This window comes from Mixophyes fleayi, chromosome 11 (assembly GCF_038048845.1).
Source record: "Mixophyes fleayi isolate aMixFle1 chromosome 11, aMixFle1.hap1, whole genome shotgun sequence".
NCBI classification, from domain to species: Eukaryota; Metazoa; Chordata; class Amphibia; order Anura; family Limnodynastidae; genus Mixophyes; species Mixophyes fleayi.
In genome coordinates, this window is record NC_134412.1 from 8,567,609 (window position 1) to 8,585,565 (window position 17,957).

At 38.0% G+C, this 17,957-nt stretch overlaps 2 protein-coding genes across 2 annotated transcripts in view; one reads left to right on the forward strand and one right to left on the reverse strand.

The window, feature by feature from the left end:
• The window catches only part of LOC142107450 (uncharacterized), a 223,850-nt gene that overhangs the window by 91,522 nt on the left and 114,371 nt on the right, over window positions 1-17,957 (forward strand). The window lies entirely within an intron of this gene.
• On the reverse strand, window positions 9,521-16,982 carry LOC142106914 (lysozyme C-1-like). Its single transcript, XM_075189966.1, has 4 exons — window positions 16,838-16,982; window positions 15,066-15,224; window positions 12,789-12,867; window positions 9,521-9,664 (listed from the first exon to the last, which is right to left on the reverse strand). The coding sequence occupies exons 1-4, from the start codon at window positions 16,965-16,967 to the stop codon at window positions 9,604-9,606; spliced, it is 429 nt and encodes a 142-aa protein (XP_075046067.1). The 5' UTR covers window positions 16,968-16,982; the 3' UTR covers window positions 9,521-9,603.

Consider the following 17,957-nt stretch of genomic DNA (forward strand, 5'->3'; position numbering starts at 1 on the left):
ATGCGGTGAGTTATCCGAAGATCCCTCTACTGCAATCCTCTCCTCATAGGCTTCAATGGCTAACACCAGCTTCAGCTGGCATTATCCATCATACACAAGTTTTGAAAATCTTCCGTCTGGCTATGACTTTATAGGTGGAACGTGGTGCGAACACACGTAGGCAATGTACAGTAATGGCGTGCCGAGGTCGAATGCACCACATTCATCCAATTCAAGCTCTGGGAATCTCTTAGGTTTGTGTTTTTTAGCCGCTTCACTTGCAACAGCTACAGGGCAGGTGTAAGTGCCAACTGAGAGTGATAACTCCCATGTATGCATGCCAAAACATATGCTTGCAAGTAAGAGAATCTATCATAATGCATTATATGTACAGTTCACATTAAAAACATCCTAATTTATGTATTTAATGTAAAAAAGAAACTTTTTTCTTAAACATATATTTTTATTAATGATTATAGTATTAAAGTTGTTCATTTCTTTGAGAATTTTTTTGGGCATGCATTCTAATGGGACTTTATATTGCACATATGCATGTGAGTATTGTGCAGTCTGTGCTATCTGTTCGCATATGACCATATAGCGTGCTTATACCGATATTCATAGCATTTCTTGAGATCCGCTTGCACTTGAATGTGAGCACACATGTGTGCAAGTGACGTGTAATTTTTTTTATAAACGCATTCACTTTGCTTTCAAAGATAATTCAGGCCCAGTGTTTGTACAAGAGTCCGGTGCCAGCAGAGAACAGCTGCTCTACACAATGAAACATTGAGGAACAGAGAGAGAGTTACACTGCCACAAACTGTTCACGTGGAAAGGTGCAGAGTGACAGTTGTGACTGATGCGCTCTGTCACACTGCTGCGCCCTTGGAGTTCCGTCCTGTGCCCACTGATTACACATCAAGTCTCCAAATCTCCATCTCTAAATCTCCACTTTGACATGATCGGTTCCGTAACACGCACTAAAGACGAGAACCTGGATCCTCTGTCTGTTGCAGCTGTAATCCTGTTCTCACATGTACTGCAAGCAAAGTACCTGTCTGCAGAGCATGGAGTAGCTTCAAAGGGAGTTGGGGCATTAAGACCGATAGAGAAAGAAATAGAGAGAGAGATAGATAGACAGACATATTTGTGTTTTATAGAGAAATAAAAACCAACAACAAGAGCACTGAACATGTCACATCTTAGTTTAGAAAGATTTAATTCAATAAGTATAATCCAATATTTGTACATTAATTCACTTTCACAAGCTGGAAAGCTAAACCATATGATAAAGTTAAAATTTTCAGCATGCAATGCAGCCTATTCTATGGTTCATTATAAATGCATAATAAACATAAAAGAGAGATCTCAACAAATTAACCTTCTATAGTTTCTCCTACATTTTATATATACAGCAATGAAAAAAGATGATTTCATAAATAAATAATTTAACACAGTCTGTTGGAAGGCAAATTATTTCAATGTTTGTATCTTCTCAATATATTAAAATGAATTACAAGGTACATTATTAAACTTTGAAACATTAGAGAGGAGAAGAAAGTTTTACTCACTTTTCAGGACTCTTCCAGAGTGTACATCAAGAGAGTTTGTGTTGCTTTTATTTATCTGAAGGGAACAATTGTTTGCACTGTGGGTGTCAAAGGGGCAACTATTAACAGAAAAAAAGTATTGTAAGAGAATAAATTATGCATTATAATACAATTAATGATATGCGCGCTTCAAAAACATTATTATGTAGAATATGATAAGTAACCCACTTCTTATTTAATGGATTCTCCAGTGGTTGCCCTTGTTTTTTTTGTAAAAGAAATACTCAAGGGTATGGTAGATGGAACATGCCCATGAAATTATTATATTGTAAAATGTATTTACGTCAGTCTCCATTGTGCAGACATGTTCATATTTGCTCTACATAACTATGAAATCAGCAACAATAGGTTTACGACTGCTATTGCTTTGCTATAGTAAATACGCTTAGCACTTATATCCAGATCCAATGTTGGGAGGCAAGGAGTGCAATTGAGATGCACCCTATGTAAAAAGTTGAAATATTTTACTGATTGCAAGGAGAAAAACAGGATTTCTTCAGGAGGGGGATTCAAAATGGTTGATTTGGGCGAAAAAAGCATAAAAAAACATAAAATATGCCTCAACAATACTCCAAGGGTTAAATTTATCAAGCTGCAGGTTTGAAAAAAATGGAGATGTTGCCTATAGCAACCAGATTCTAGCTGTCATTTTGTTGACTGCACTAAATAAATGGTAACTAGAATCTGATTGGTTGCTATAGGCAACATCTCCACTTTTTCAAACCCACAGCTCGAGAAATTTACCCCAAGACATTTTTTTGGAGTCAAATTGTAGTAAATAACAAGTACGGTTGAATCACAAAGTGTTATTCACATAGTGATATCTAATATCAAGATTGAAACTAACAGTACATTTTACATTCTTATATTCTATACATGTTTTTTATGCTACAGGTGTACTTTATGTTTATTGGCCATAAAGAAATAATGTAAACAGGGTGATATCAGCAGCACCTAAGAAGCAGCCTAATGCAGGACTGGTGAAGGAAGTGCCCCCCCACCCCACCTTCCTCCAATCCCCTTATACTGTGATTGCTTGAAATTGAAATCAAAGCTCCACTAACTGAAAAACTGCAATATTGTGCAGTGTGTGTATATAAAGAACAATAATTTTTACACACTGCATAATAGCTCTCTATAACATCAGGAGTTCCCGCTGTGTCCACCATGCAGTCGATGCAGCTGACTGGACAGCAGATAAAATGCTATTGTTTTATTGTATTACTCTTTCATCATAAGAGCAACATAACTTATACAGATACACAGACAGGACTGGGAGACAGACAGATACACAGACAGGATTGGGAGACAGACAGATGCACAGACAGGACTGGGAGACAGACAGATGCACAGACAGGACTGGGAGACAGACAGATGCATAGACAGGACTGGGAGACAGACTGATACACAGACAGGACTGGGAATCAATACTCACCCTCTATCCCTGCAGTTCAGACAGCAAGAGATTTCCTATCTACCTTAGCTATGTGCTGGGTGCCTCTTGATTATATAAGGAAGGCACTCAGTACATGATTGGTAGGTTCTGCTGTTATGTGAACCTCCCACCTCTCTCCTTCTGCACACAACACAATTTGAACCTTCTGGGAGTTGCTCTTTTACAGAGTAGATCTACATTACTTTTCAACACCTCTGTAAACTTTGGAATAGAGGTAGGGGGTCCTGGGCAACAATGGGACCGTGGGACCCCGGATTGGTGTCCAGTGTCAGAGAGTTCAGGGAGAGCAAAAGAACAATAAGTTTCCTTCTTGCTCTAACAGAAACCTGACCAATTCATAAATAATGATCCATTCACTAGGTTTATAAACACACATTTGACAGAACAGAGAAACCTGGAATTCTTCCTGCTCTATAGTGATGGATCATTATGGATGAATAGCTATGAATAGTGTGCCTAATAATATAATGTATATAAATATATAATTGTGTGTACAGGTGTATAAGTATGTGTGTGTGAATGTAGTGTACAGTATTAATGCGAAAATAATCTTGTGACCGTGCCCCATGACTATTTTGTTGTTTTTGAAAGTCAATTTGAATCACTATAATCACAAACTGTACTTTTAGCACCTTAACTTATTTGAAAATTATTCACAACACTAAACAAAGACAATTTGCATATGTATTACTGTTTAAGCAGCCATAATGAATTTCCCTAAAAAGTAAATAAAAAAGATTTATGCGTTTTACCTTAGAAAAAAATGTATTAGATCAAACCTGTATAAGAAATAATCGTATACAAAACAATGGAGTTTACCCATGTGTGTATATATATAAATATATATATATATATATATATATATATATATATATATATATGTGTGTGTGTGTGTGTATATGTGTGCATATATATGTGTGTGTGTGTTTGTATGTATATATATATATATATATATATATATATATGTGCGCATGCGCGCATTCGTATATATAATAAGGTTCCAATCCACATTTATTTATTAGTAAAATGTATTAGAGATTATTTATACATAGATAAAACCATAGTAAAGGTATTTACAGTATGTTTTAGGTAACAGGTAAAGAGTTTGGTCTCATAATAAAGCTTATTTCACCAGCATTAACCCGGTTTCGACAGAGTAGCGATCACATCTAGCAGTCGCAAGTTATGAGCAATATGAGATTAATACTCAAAAGTACTTTGTTTATGGGTCAATTTGAGCTGGTTATTTGACAGGAAGACACGTTGGCAACAGTTGGAGTAAGTTGCCCCCCACCCTTGGAAAAGATTAAATGAACTGACCTATGACCAGCAGACAACTGAAACATCTTTAACCCTGGACCAGTGAAGACCTCTCTTTATGTTATCTGTGTGTATTCGTGACATTATCCCTGTTTATGTTAACTGAAACTGCATATAAGCTCCTTGGGCCAGTGTCTTCTTCCTCTCTCTTTCTGAGAACAGACAACATGACTGTATCTGGACCTGGGCCCAGGAGAAGCACATACATAATGTATTCACGTTTATACTTTCCTGTTTATTGTTATATCTTTAATGCTCTAGCATGGCTTGCTGTAAATCCTGCTATGATTTGCAATTAATTCTCTGTGCATTGAAACGACAATAATCGCATTGGACAATGTTCATTGGTATCGAAAAAATTAACAGAACAAATATATATATATATATATATATATATATATATATATATATATATATCATATCCTGTGTTACTGGTGCTACCATTTACACTATTGGTGTACCATTTTGGTTGGCTGTATACTTTTAAAGTGTAAATATCTATTACTGTCCACTGATTGTATGTAGTTTTTAATCAGAACAAAAATCTGAATAATCTAATCTGAATAAAAAAAAAGATTTGGGATTACAATCGTTATTACTAATGTGATTCATAAATTCACTAACATTCTCTAAATAAATGCTTTAAAACATAATTATATCAATTATGTATTGCGTATAGTTATATAGTTTTATATTCTTATAATAAGGATTATTTTCATATACATATTTTTTTTACCAATTGTCCATATGAAGTTTAACAAAGGTAGGGGGAAAAAATTATCCCCATAGCTGTCCCACATATCTGAAAACAATAGTTGTCTAAAAATATTAAATATTTATGGGTAAGAATGAACAAAATTAATTTAAAAATATTTTTCTTGTGGGCTTCATTTTTTGTATGATACAAACTTAAAAAATACTTGCCTTGTTCATGTTCAATAGATCTATATAGAGATTAAACGTTTATTGTCACCCACAAATAATGTTTTATGATTTCATTACCTATTGATTTTAACATAATTATCTTCATAAAACAGGCTTTACTAGTTGTATGCTCCAGATCCAGGGATGGGAAATTGCAGTTATTATAAAGATTGCTTAGAAATCCACAGACTTATTCCTATTATCAATTTGTTGTTGGGGAATATATTTCTACTATTTTCTACCTCATGTATGTTTCGTTTTTATTTTAGTCAAAGATGTTTTAAATTTGATGCATTTTTTGTGTCCCCCCCCCCCCTTTTTTTGCACATCCTGTATAACTTATTTTCATATAATTCATTGTTTGTATCTTTATCCCTAACATTGGAATAGTAACTTGTTTATATCCTCTATGGTGACTGGACTTGTGCAGATAATTAGATCAGCTCTTTCTTGATCTACAACGGACCTTGTTTGTTGATACTTTGGCAAAGACATCTGTGCAGTTCCCATGAATGAGAAGATGATGGCTACTGAAAACATCATCATCATCATCAACAATTACTTATATAGTGCCAGCAAATTCCGTAGCACTTTAGAATTGGGGACAAACAGTAATAAACAATACTGGGTAAAATAGACAAAGAGGTAAGAGGTCCCTGCCCGCAAGCTTACAATCTATGGGACAATGGGAGTTGGATAAATGAGGTTAAGTCTACATACTTCATATTGGTCCAGCTAGATTACAAAGGATAAAAAGTGATTTGTATGCTATATGATCCAGTCACACAGCAATGTCGGTCTGGAGTCAGAGGGTTGTTGTCTTGAGTGAATTGTATAAAAGGTGAAAATGAATGAGCTATTTAGGTTGATAACATTTTAATACTTTGTGGGTCATACATTGTAACTATGCAGTGTTATTTCATCCTATTTCTATACTGTTCTAATCTATACACATTTGGTAATAAAGAAATTATTTCACAGTGTTAATTGCATTACATTATGTATTTATGGACTGTAATTATATGAACATCACAATAGTCAATATAGCTTGATAAACTTCTTGGTGTGGACTGTACTGTTGCTGATTGCCTTAGGGTGATAAATAAATTGTAGCATCAAACTGCCATCCAGCGATGGTGTCAAATCCTGCACTTAAACTGTAGTTCAATGCAATGTGGATATTTGTAGCAAGTTGCATTAACCACAACATTCATCCAGTCAGATACTGGTGAGTGTTAATGATATATATATATATATATATATATATATATATATATATATATATATATATATATATATATATATAACCTATATTTACACAGTATAACGATGCAGTGCTTTCTATATGACAGCAGTAATCCTCTGAGATTGTTTGAATTTTAATGGTATCTAAATTGTGTTGGCTTGAAAAGCTTTAAGTGTGAACTTTATGCACCAATGTGACTTGGAATAACCAGACACCTTTACGATGATACAGATGTAGCCATTTTGATTCTAACTTTATTCCCATTGTAAATTTGAGGAAAACACATCAGGAAATGCTTAATGATATTTTATTTTTCTATGAAAGTTCTTGCTGTGGCCCCTGGATGCCGCCTTCTGCAAAACTATATTTTTGCTTCTGTCCTGTATAATATGTTAAAAAATATTAACGTGGTTATTTTCTCCTGACAACTGGCGGTGCCTCTATGATTAGGGACAGCAGCGAAGCAGGGTGCCTACTCCCAAATATTTCCAACCCCAGCCTGAAGGCCCTGGGACCCATTATGGCACCACTAGGCTGTGGTAGTTGGCTAAGTTGGAACCCCTGGAGTGGCAAATAAATAAAGTAGCATATATATAAGGAGTGGAAAATATATATATGTGCTCTGTGTTGCTATTTTCCCCAGACTTTCCCCTGATAGTCCCCTCACTTGGATGCCCAGGGTGCTCCGGTTTCCTCCCACACTCCAAAAACATACTGTAAAGTTAATTAAATTGCCCTTAGTCTCACTCGGTCTGTGTTTGTGTATAAATTAGGGGATTTAGATTGTAAGCTCCAATGGGGCAGGGACTTATGTGAATGAGTTCTCTGTACAGCGCTGCGGAATTAGTGGCGCTATATAAATAAATAGATGATGATGATGACACTGAAAAAAAAAAGAACAAAGTGACTTTTATTGACTGACGAAACTTAATTTCACATGAGTGTCTTGGTTTATGAATCAATAAATAGGAGTCCTAATTAAGGTACATCATTGTGTGACATTTTCGAGATCGTCACGGTCATTTTGTTTTTACAAAGCATTTCTTTTTACATATATGTGTGCTGCTGATTATATGTGTTATTTTATTTCTTGTCAACTTGTAGTGAAACACTTTGACTGTTCTTTTATATTGTTGGTCCTGCAACTGCAGAGTCTCTGCAATAAAAGGAGTAGGAAATGACTTAGGTTAGGTACACACTGAAGAATATTCCGACCAACATGTTATCTCAAACAATTGTACCTACGACTGGAGGTCCGATCAGTCTGGTGATTCATGCGTACACACTGACACGATTTACCTTCAGATCTGTGCTCTTCATCTGGTCCTTCATCTGGTCCTCTAGTCGTCAGAGAATGACAGCACAATATTCATTCATTCATTCATTATTGTCATACTGATTAAAACCACCTTGTTATAACTATCCACATGTCCTAACGAATTTTGTTAGCTTCTGTGACTCTGAAACAAAACATTCTGTCTCAGAACGAACAAATGAATTATTCCTTCTACAGCACTCTCTACATTTATTCACCGGGACATTCATCACTAGCATCGGCTGAAAAGAGCCTGACTCTGTAATCTCTATGGAGATCGTGGGCATGAGTACATACACGCTACATGATTGGTCGGAAAATATTAAACAGTACGACCAACCAAATGAGCCGACAATCGACACTTTGGAACGACTTTCGACCATCGTGTCACTATACACACTAACCCGACTTCCGACCGAACGGTCGTATGTCGGCTGATTTGCCTGATTGATGGACGAAAATGCTCCAGTGTGTTCCCAGCCTCTATGAGTAAACCAGAGCTTCTGCAGTACATGAGTAGGGATTATAGCAATAAGTTAATTCTATCTATAGTCATTGAAATACAATCTTTGATATAAAATGCCTATTTTATTATGAAGGATTTCATGTGGTCTTCCCTACGCCTCAGCACCAACAGATGATGGACATGTCCGCTAGTGTGAAAATGTTGAATGCTCATGAATGCTTTAGCAGTTTGTGGACAATAATACACTAGAGCAAATTTTGGTTAGAACTAGTATAAAATGCCTTGATGTATGTGGGCATTTCATAGGTGCAGCCAACACTTATTTACTCTTAAATGGTCTTATGTGAGAACTACGCCATTTAGTGTAGCATATTATTACGGGGGCAACACTTATTTTATTAGGACAGGGCAATATCTATATTACACACTCAAGGCTCCACGTGTATACTTTTGCACGCATATGCATGCTGGCTCTTGCAGTTCTGGAAGCACTCCTGGACTTTCAATGCATGAGCAAGAGCTTGTACTATATGTTTGACCTTTTTCCCCCTGGTACCCCACAGAGAGCCTATTATTAATTGTGCCAATGCTCTCTAGGTGAATTTGCCTGATAATTTTTTTGGGCCCACAAGAGAGGACCAGGCTCGATGAGTATGCCGGGCTTTTAAGGAATGTAAGGCATTTTTTAAAAAAAGTTTATTTTGAAGTCATTAGACAAATGAGCCTAGAAGGGTGATACCCAGTCCTCTGTGCCAGGTAATCCACATAGACAAACCGCAAAGGTTTACCATGCTATTTGGCCAGAACTGCATGTGGTTCAGGGGTTTGCAAACTGCCACAAATTGGACGATAAGTCCTGTGGTTTTGTTTGAGGTGACTCTCAATGTGTTTCTACCCAGTAAAATTACTTTATTAATAAACAATACAGATTTACACTATATTGGGTTTTTTTAATCGGTTACGGAAAATGGTGAAATTGTTATGCTGTGAGGCTGGTGCTGGATTGCGCCATTTGTTTCAACAGAACCTTCTGAGTCTGTGTACTGTAAATTAAAGAAGTAAATGGTCCTAAACCCAGTTTATAGGCTAGAACTTCAGTTATTACTAAACAATCTTCATTTTGTCTGAGGAATAACCACACAGTTTTGTGCTATAACATGTTTATTTTTTTTAATACAATGGTTGAGTATGTGTTGATCAGATAAAGCGATTAATCTTCAATACAATTATTTAAAGATCAGTAGGGTATAATGAGAGTCAGTGACACTTTCCTGCTTGTACTTTTTAGCATCTTGCAGTAAACCGTCTCAGATCCCTTCTCATACAATTCTCCCTCCAGTTCAACCTGTCAGTTAAAAAAAACAAAAAACTTTTTAGAATACATCAACCTGACTGCTTGTGAATCAGTCCCAGGAGCAGAGGCTGCCAGCAAATAAACACTCCAAGAAAAACAGACTATGAGCAAAAGTTTGCCAAACTCTTGATTAAATGTTTTTTTTATTTGTTGCCCCTTTAAGAGGCGCTGGAAAAGTGGAGATTAAATGAACAAGATTTAATTTTTATTTTGTTTGAACTGTTTTCTGAAAAGTGAAAAGCAACCTGTGTTATATATCTGCTACATAGTAGTAAAACACTGTAGTATAATGTCCTGCTATAGCATATTGTTGCTGTCCTTGTCTTATACACTGGCTGAAACCTACCTTGTTAATAATGGTAATCCAGTAGATCTGTAAAAAAGAGTGTAAGTGAATGGTGTCATGATCAGGGATAGGTCAGATGGCTGCTGAGGGAGATAAAGTTAGTGGGGGGAGGGGAGAGTTTGCAGCCAGAGCAGAAATTAGGGGCCCGGGCTTAATGGTTTGAATCAGGATCATAAAGAAGGGAATCTATTTTAAGAGGAAAATAAATAGTGTAAAAAGGAAGAAGTCTGTAGGTTACAGAATTTGTGAGGTAGATCTTAACTGTATGACGGCTTCTGTGGAGGAGAGGAGGGAACATGCAGTGCCGTAACTAGACATTTTAGTGCCCTGGGCGAGACAGGGCATCGGCGCTCCCCATCTATGTGGGAGTGACATTTGCAGAGTGGGTGTGGCCAATCTAATGTGGGGGTGGGGTTGGCATGTTAATTTAATAATGCAGCACGTTAGAGTCATTGTAGATGCTTCATTATTAGAAATATTTGAAAAGCCCACATATAAAGGCCCTTACCCACTGACACTGGGTTAAATACCAGTGGCACCACATGTCAAACACAGTGGTTAACTAGTATTTGCGCTTGTGGTCTGTGGGTTCAATAGAGGACCATGCATTACCCCAGTTCATTCACTGAATGCAAGAAATGGAGCAGGCAGCATTGGAAAAATCATCCCGCAACACAAGCAATTAAATGAAATATTGAAATTGAGTCACAATTTCATTTGACGAATAACCATACATTTATTGGTGATTTTATCTAAAACAACAATGATTGTATATTAAAATTCACAATCTAGGTGATACAAAGATTGTAACATAAACAACCATTGGCAACCAACTGATGGATACGGTATTAATAATATAATAGACAAAGGGATTGGCAACTAATAGATGTATATTTACACACAGTCTGTTTCAATCCAGTTACTCAGATGCAGGTGTAGAACCAATACTAGCAGCTTAAAACCGACTGTTTAGTTTCTGTTTGCACACAGTCCATTATTATCCATTAAGCTCAATTTCCAATAGTAGAGTTACCTGGTACCAGAAAGAAACAAAGGTGAAAAAATGACTGACTCGAAACTCACTGCCTCTGTTGGCGGTTCCGGGCGTAGATACAGATGCAGGTTATCCCGTCTGTAATGGAAAAACTTCAGACGCTGGTATTAACGGCAGCAGGGAGATGGAAGTGAAACCTGCTACAGCCAAGCAGGACGCTGCATGCGTTCCACAGTGGAACGCATAGTTCTTTTTCCTATGTGACGTCACTGATGGGCGTGTCCCATGCCAAGAGTTGATGCCAAGGACTCCTGATTGGCCACCTGAATCAGTGGACCGCATGTGCGTTCCACCGAAAGCAGGAAGTTCGGCATTTGGAACGCACATGCGTTCCACTGATTCAGATTCCGGAAATGAATTGTTGCTGGTGGGGCTCTCGTACGGCGTTGTGTGGACTGATTGAGCCTGGACACAGAGGCAGGTGTCGGGCGGCTGCGCCCCCTTGGGCTTGCGCCCTGGGCGACGGCACCGTCCGCACCTGCCTAGTTACGGCTCTGGGAACATGGCACCTTATAATAAATAATAAATCCAACCTTGGAACCCCCTTCATTAAAAGGACAACCACTGTTCTTAATGCCGAACTGTCTATGCTTTGAACATGTAAAAACCTTTCATCAGCGCTGTCCTATACAGCAGCCGCGGCACTGTCAAAGAAGCGTCCGCGGCCGTGCTGTATACAATACAGCACCGCCGCGGACGCTTCTTTGACAGCGCCGCAGCTGCTGTATAGGACAGTGCCGCTATGGTGGGCACTTGGTTAGCGCAGGGGGGGGGGTTTCTGGAGACTCAGAAACCCCCCCTGCGTGCGCCACTGGTTCTGGGAGGGAAGGGCGGTTCATGTGATAGGCAACTAGGGGTTTTGGATGTCCCTACTGTAGCCAACTAATGAGTGAACTTCCATCAGGCTGGATTGCACATAGACTTAAAAGCAGTACCTCATGTGGCCAGAACAAGTGGCTGAGTCCTGTCTCAGACAGGTTTGACAGGGAATTTGCTCCATCCTGCCAATGTAGTCCATCCAAAAGCAGGAAGACTCATGGGCTGAGGAGCTAACAGCTGTTGTGGATTGCAAGCAGTATAGATCAGCCTGGATTTAGCACCCTACAGTGAGGTCACTGAGGATTATTTGCCAAATTGGAGTATAGAAGACTATATGGTTTTTCAAAATGCTTTTTAGGTGTTTACCGTTTATAGTGTCAGTGTCACACTGACAGTGACTGGATGTTTCCTAGCACAAATTTCCGGAAGGGTGCAAGGATACATTGCATCCTGACTATAAATGTTATCATTTAAACTGTGTTTCTTATGTGAACCATGTGTGACAGTTCATTGGTTATTAGTCAGCTATAAATACATGTGGTGATCAATAAAAATGTTTAATTTATTCCTAATTGTTTGTTCTGAGTTTTCTACCTGCGCAGCATTACCCAATCTTTAGGTATCACCGCAAGGCCTTCCTGTCATGACCCCCGATCTATCTTATGCCATTTGTTCATAAGATAATCTTTATTATTTACTCATGTTCTATGTGGAAATAAAGACAACATTATTTAATATTCTAGGATTTCTTAGTCACGTGATCATTATTCACTTTATAAATACCTCTTCTAACATTAACAATAATCACACCTTGCTGCCTCTTTCAATCCATTCACAACACCACCATTATTATCTACAGCTTTATCAGTTATAACAATCTTGAAACAACAACTTACCAAGATGAAAGACCATTGCTAGATATCATAATTCTTTTAGCACATTCAATATCATCTTCTAGGTTATCATCCTGAAGACCTAAATATCAAAATAATATGTTGGGGTCAGAATATTTAGTAGATGTAGGATAAATCATGTAAAAAGCAAAAAAATATTATGTTGTATAGGAAAGTAATCTGTACTGTCTGACCTGTTCTTTCATGATGGAACTATTGTTGCTCACCAAATTCTCTCTTTTTTCTATCAATAAACACACTGTCCAGTTAGTATCATTTGTCAGAACAGACTTGTTTGCCTCCTTCTCCTATTTACATATCACATTTTTTAAAAGGTATATTTTATTCCATATCTTCTAGGATATACTTACTGATTAGTATACAGAAAACAAATCCCCCACTTTAAAATGAAGACATTGTAGAGTAATTACTATTCATCATTTCTATATGGCTGACATGATGCCTCTTATGATGGATTGTTGGAGTTGTGACCTGGTTTACCAAAGCCAAATCCTTTTTCCATTAGAAAACTTTAACACAATAATTAATTTCCCATAATTCAAACTCCACTAAGACCTAAGAGGGAATAGGTCCCTATAGCTGTTTTGCTATATTTTGCCTCCAAAACAAAGGATTTTCTAAATCGAGACAAACATGGAGGAAAGAGGTGCCCATTTCCACCCTTTCCTCCATTTTTTCCTTTGTCCAGTCAGGTGTGTATCGTCAGTGCAGAGTGAAGATTATAATATTAATCATCACCATGAGGACTACTATTTTTGTCAACATCGTCCAGTATCCCTAATTTTAAGCAAAGATGCCTTATATATAATACCTACATATTACATATGATGCAGCTCTGCTCCATAAACCGAGTGCTGGGGCTCTATGTACGTTAGTATCTAGAGCCCAAATTATAGATTGGATATTATGGCATGAGCAAGTTTCATGACATCTAAGACATATCATTGTGATGAAACAAGGGGTTCACTTTTGCCACATTTAACACAAAGTATGGACTATGGTCAGGGCACTTTTTACCTCTTATAATCCCCTGACCAAGGAGAGGTCGGTATTGAGCAGTTCTTTAGATACTCTACACGTGTTTTAACTGTATTAAGATATTCTGTATACTGTGTCTAATCTGTGATTTGTGCATGTACAGTGTAATAATATCTCCGAAAGAAGTTCTCACCTTGGGGAGAGTGATCCTGCAAAGACTGTTCCAAGCGCATCCTGCTCCCTAAATGCACCTGCTCTTACCAATGACCTTAATGAGACTATGCGCGAAAAGACTTTGAGGGGTTAACTCTGGGAGGTTACTGTAGCTAACTTTATCATCAGTGATTATGATCCTTTGTTAAGAAACATTAAGTGAGACTCTTATTACCAGTCTTTGTGTAGCCGGCACTGGCAGGGCGTCCAGGAGTGAGATTGGTAATGCTTCAGTCCTTGTCAAACACCCATGAGATAAGGGCTATCAATCCATATACCCAAAAGCCACGTTCTTGGCACCAAGGGCCATGATAAAATACTATATGAAGACTAGAAAAGGGACTCAGAGATATAGCGGTGAGATCTTGGAAGTTGAAAGTAAAGCCTGGCGTGAGGTTATGGCTTTTGCTGACTGGGTCAATAAGTGGAGATTACATCACAGGGCATGCGAGGACCAGCAATCTTCTTCCTTCTTCCTTGCTCCCTGCAGATCTTGTGGTTGTGTGTGTCTGCTGAAGGTGGGGTGACATTGTAGCAGGGCCACTGCCACCTCTGGCAGTGATTGGAGAGTACTCTCGCTAACACCAGTTAAAGTCCAAAGCGTATACCCCATGGTCACCAACAATGTAACAATGTTATTGATTTCACATTTTCATAAAAGCTCTATAGCTCTATTGTTGATTTCTGTTTAATAAACTTAAGCATTCTTTATTTAGATAGATGTACCTACATTCACGGTACTGAAAGCAGTTGGTAGGCTGTAAGGTAGCCCAGCTTTGACTTAGTGTCAGGTTCATTCTATGCCAGTCGGCACAGACAAATAGCTTGTGGGTGCCTCTGTATTTTGACATATCTAAGTAGGAGACCCTCACTAAATATGCTTTGTTCTAAATGTCTCTAATTTTATGCTAAACCATTACAACCAATCAGATAATTGCATTCATTTTCTAGCTTTCACCAGACAGATAAAGGCTAACTGATGTTTCAACCTAAAATGTTGGTGACACCCAAAAATATGGGTTTGGCATACAGAATAGTTGTACAAACCAATATATACAGTATACTTACTTTGACAACTCATCCTACATATATTTTCAGCTCCTGGTGTCATCCCATCATCGCACCATAATTGGCTGTCAATCTGAAAAATTCCATAGCTTTGACTTGTCGTGTATCTGTTTACCAATTCGTTGTTGTAGCGACTTTCATGATATGCGAGGCATATCCCTGTGACATGATTTAATTACAAAGTGAATATTTCAGTGTTTGTGTGTTAACCAATAATCATGAGTACCTAGTCAATCAATACACTAAGTAACATTTACACGGTGGCTAAGTGGTTAGCACTTCTGCCTTACAGCACTCGGGTCATGAGTTCAATTCCCAACCATGGCCTTATCTGTGAGGAGTTTGTATGTTCTCCTCGTGTTTGCGTGGGTTTCCTCCGGGTGCTCCGGTTTTCCTCCCACACTCCAAAAACCTACTGGTAGGTTAATTGGCTGCTAACAAATTGACCCTAGTCTGTGTATCTGTCTGTGTGTGTATATATTAGGGAATTTAGACTGTAAGCTCCAATAGGGCAGGGACTGATGTGAGTGAGTTCTCTGTACAGCGCTGCGGAATTAGTGGCGCTATATAAGTAAATGATGATGATATATTATGGGATTTCCACCTTTGGATGGGATTTTACACAATTCTCTTTCTCACACTAACACATTTGTGGGGGTCACTCTCCTACAACAATCCACATGTGCTCAATTTATCAGGGTTCTGGAGACAACTACTGCACCTACTCTATAATGAAGTAAGAGCTGCAGGAACGAAGGAATCAATGGAATTACCTGAATGGCCTTCAATTTCCACTTACACCAGTGTTGCAGCCATTCAGTCAGGATTGTCTGACATGTTGGTGGCACAATGATTAGCATTGCTGTCTCACAGCACCGGGGTCATGCGTCTGATTCTGTGCAAGGCCCTATCTGTATGGAGTCTGTGAGCCTGATTCATCCAGGAGCGTATCTGCCGATTTTGTGCGTATCATCCGCACATTCACTCTGCGCATTTCCCAGAACCGAACTATATATGCCAAAGTACACAGTCCGATTCACCTTGGAGTGCAAAGGACATCTATAACAGCCTACGATTCCAGGGAGGGAACGGAGTAGATGTACAGTAAGGGCGCTCCCGTGCAACAACGTCCTATTCAACCACCAGTGCATGCAGAAGTATGCTGCTTCTCAGGTGTGTCTCTTGCTCCAGCTAGAGGGCTCGTCTGAGTCCCAAGTACTAGTGATGACGGCTGTGTATACAGCTAATACATGTGTCTGCAATCAGGGGCAACTGTAATCATGTAGGTTATGTACAGTACACATTAAGAACATCCTAATAAATGTTTTTCATTAAAAAAAAAGAAAGAAAACTTTTATTTTACATGATTCATCAATAATGATTATATTATTAACAGGTAACATTAATTGAATAGTTTTTTTTTCTGTACGTTCTTTTTTCCAATGTACATCAATAGTGGATGTCTCCTGCAGTGTCTTGTGTAGCCCTGCCGGCTGCCGCTGCGGTGTTGTTAATAAACTTACACTACATTAAGAGTAAAGTCCTGGGGGCATCCGAGTACCTGTGAGCACATAAAGCTCTATGGTAAAGGCGGCTGCTATAGGCGAAGACCTCTTCCATCAGTTCTGTAAGTTTATTATCAGACCGGCAGCCTAACACCTTTAATGACTATTTTAAAGTGACTATGTCTTGTTGAATTTTTGCTACATTTATATATACAACTTTGCGGTATCAAATTGAACTGTACTCATCTTATTTTAGGATATACATACAGCTGTCCAAGTCACGATCATAAATCCCATTTTCTTTAAAGATCCTGGTTAACTCGCACTTGGTGAAAGTTTTGCCCTCTGATCCGAGGTGCAAGCACAGAAGGAATGCCAGGCATAGGATGACCTTCATGCTGTTTATCTAATATCCAGGTGATTTCTGTACAATAATAACAATAGAAATAGCAAAACAGATATTTGTTTAAGAAGGATGCAAGGAAGAAATCTAATATTGTTTTATTATAGAAAAACTGATATATAGTAAAGCAATATGAATACATTAATCATTTGGAATATAAACCTAAAACATACATTAAAATTAAATTGAATATAAAAATGATTTATTATAATTATGACATTGTAGTGTTAAACAGTCTGATTCTTGTCAATCACATTTATATTACATAAAAGTATTGATATTGCCGGGGTTTAATCAGCATTATTATAAACAAGAGCTGCTTGCTGGTATCAAGCATTGTCATAGGGAGTGGGACCAACAGAGGAGAATTATCTCTGACCAGACAAATTACTTGGCATATTGGGTGTGTTTATAAAATATGGAACAATGCATTTTAAGCTGTAAATTATAAGAATGTAAGAAGTAAATGAGTAGGCAGAGTGCTTTTATACAGGTCATGGGAAACATTATAAATTACAGTAAGGGCTGCATAATTCCTTATGATATAAGTCAGTTGTCGAAGTGCAAATTTAGAAGTGGTGGTATGGAAAATGTAAGGCAATAGGGGAAGTGGCGGTATGGCATACCACCGTATATCACCGCACTTTGACCATGGATATAAATTTAAACAACACCACGGTGCACTCCTGTACTGCAAGATATTCTCAAATTTATATTCATTGTTCAAGAGATCACCCCCACTGAACCTCAGATGTTTAACTAAAAAATGGCAAAAGGTACACACAAAAGTTGAATGAAGGACAAGCATCCTCGGGATTATATTCCAGGGCGTAAATGTATCAAGCTGCGAGTTTCCGGCGGGGTTGAAAAGTGGAGAAGTTGCCTATAGCAACCAATCAGTTTCTAGTTATCATTTATTTAGTACATTCTACAATATTACAGCTAGAATCTGATTGGTTGCTATAGGTAACATCTCTACTTTTT

What these genes read in the sequence shown, in the direction of transcription:
- LOC142106914 (XM_075189966.1), bottom strand. Translation starts at nt 16,967, where the DNA reads ATGAAGGTCATCCTATGCCTGGCATTCCTTCTGTGCTTGCACCTCGGA. An exon ending in TGATCGTGACTTGGACAGCT is followed by an intron (nt 15,225 to 16,837) that starts GTATGTATATCC and finishes ATCATGTCACAG; the next exon opens with GGATATGCCTCGCATATCAT. An exon ending in ATGTAGGATGAGTTGTCAAA is followed by an intron (nt 12,868 to 15,065) that starts GTAAGTATACTG and finishes TTTGATATTTAG; the next exon opens with GTCTTCAGGATGATAACCTA.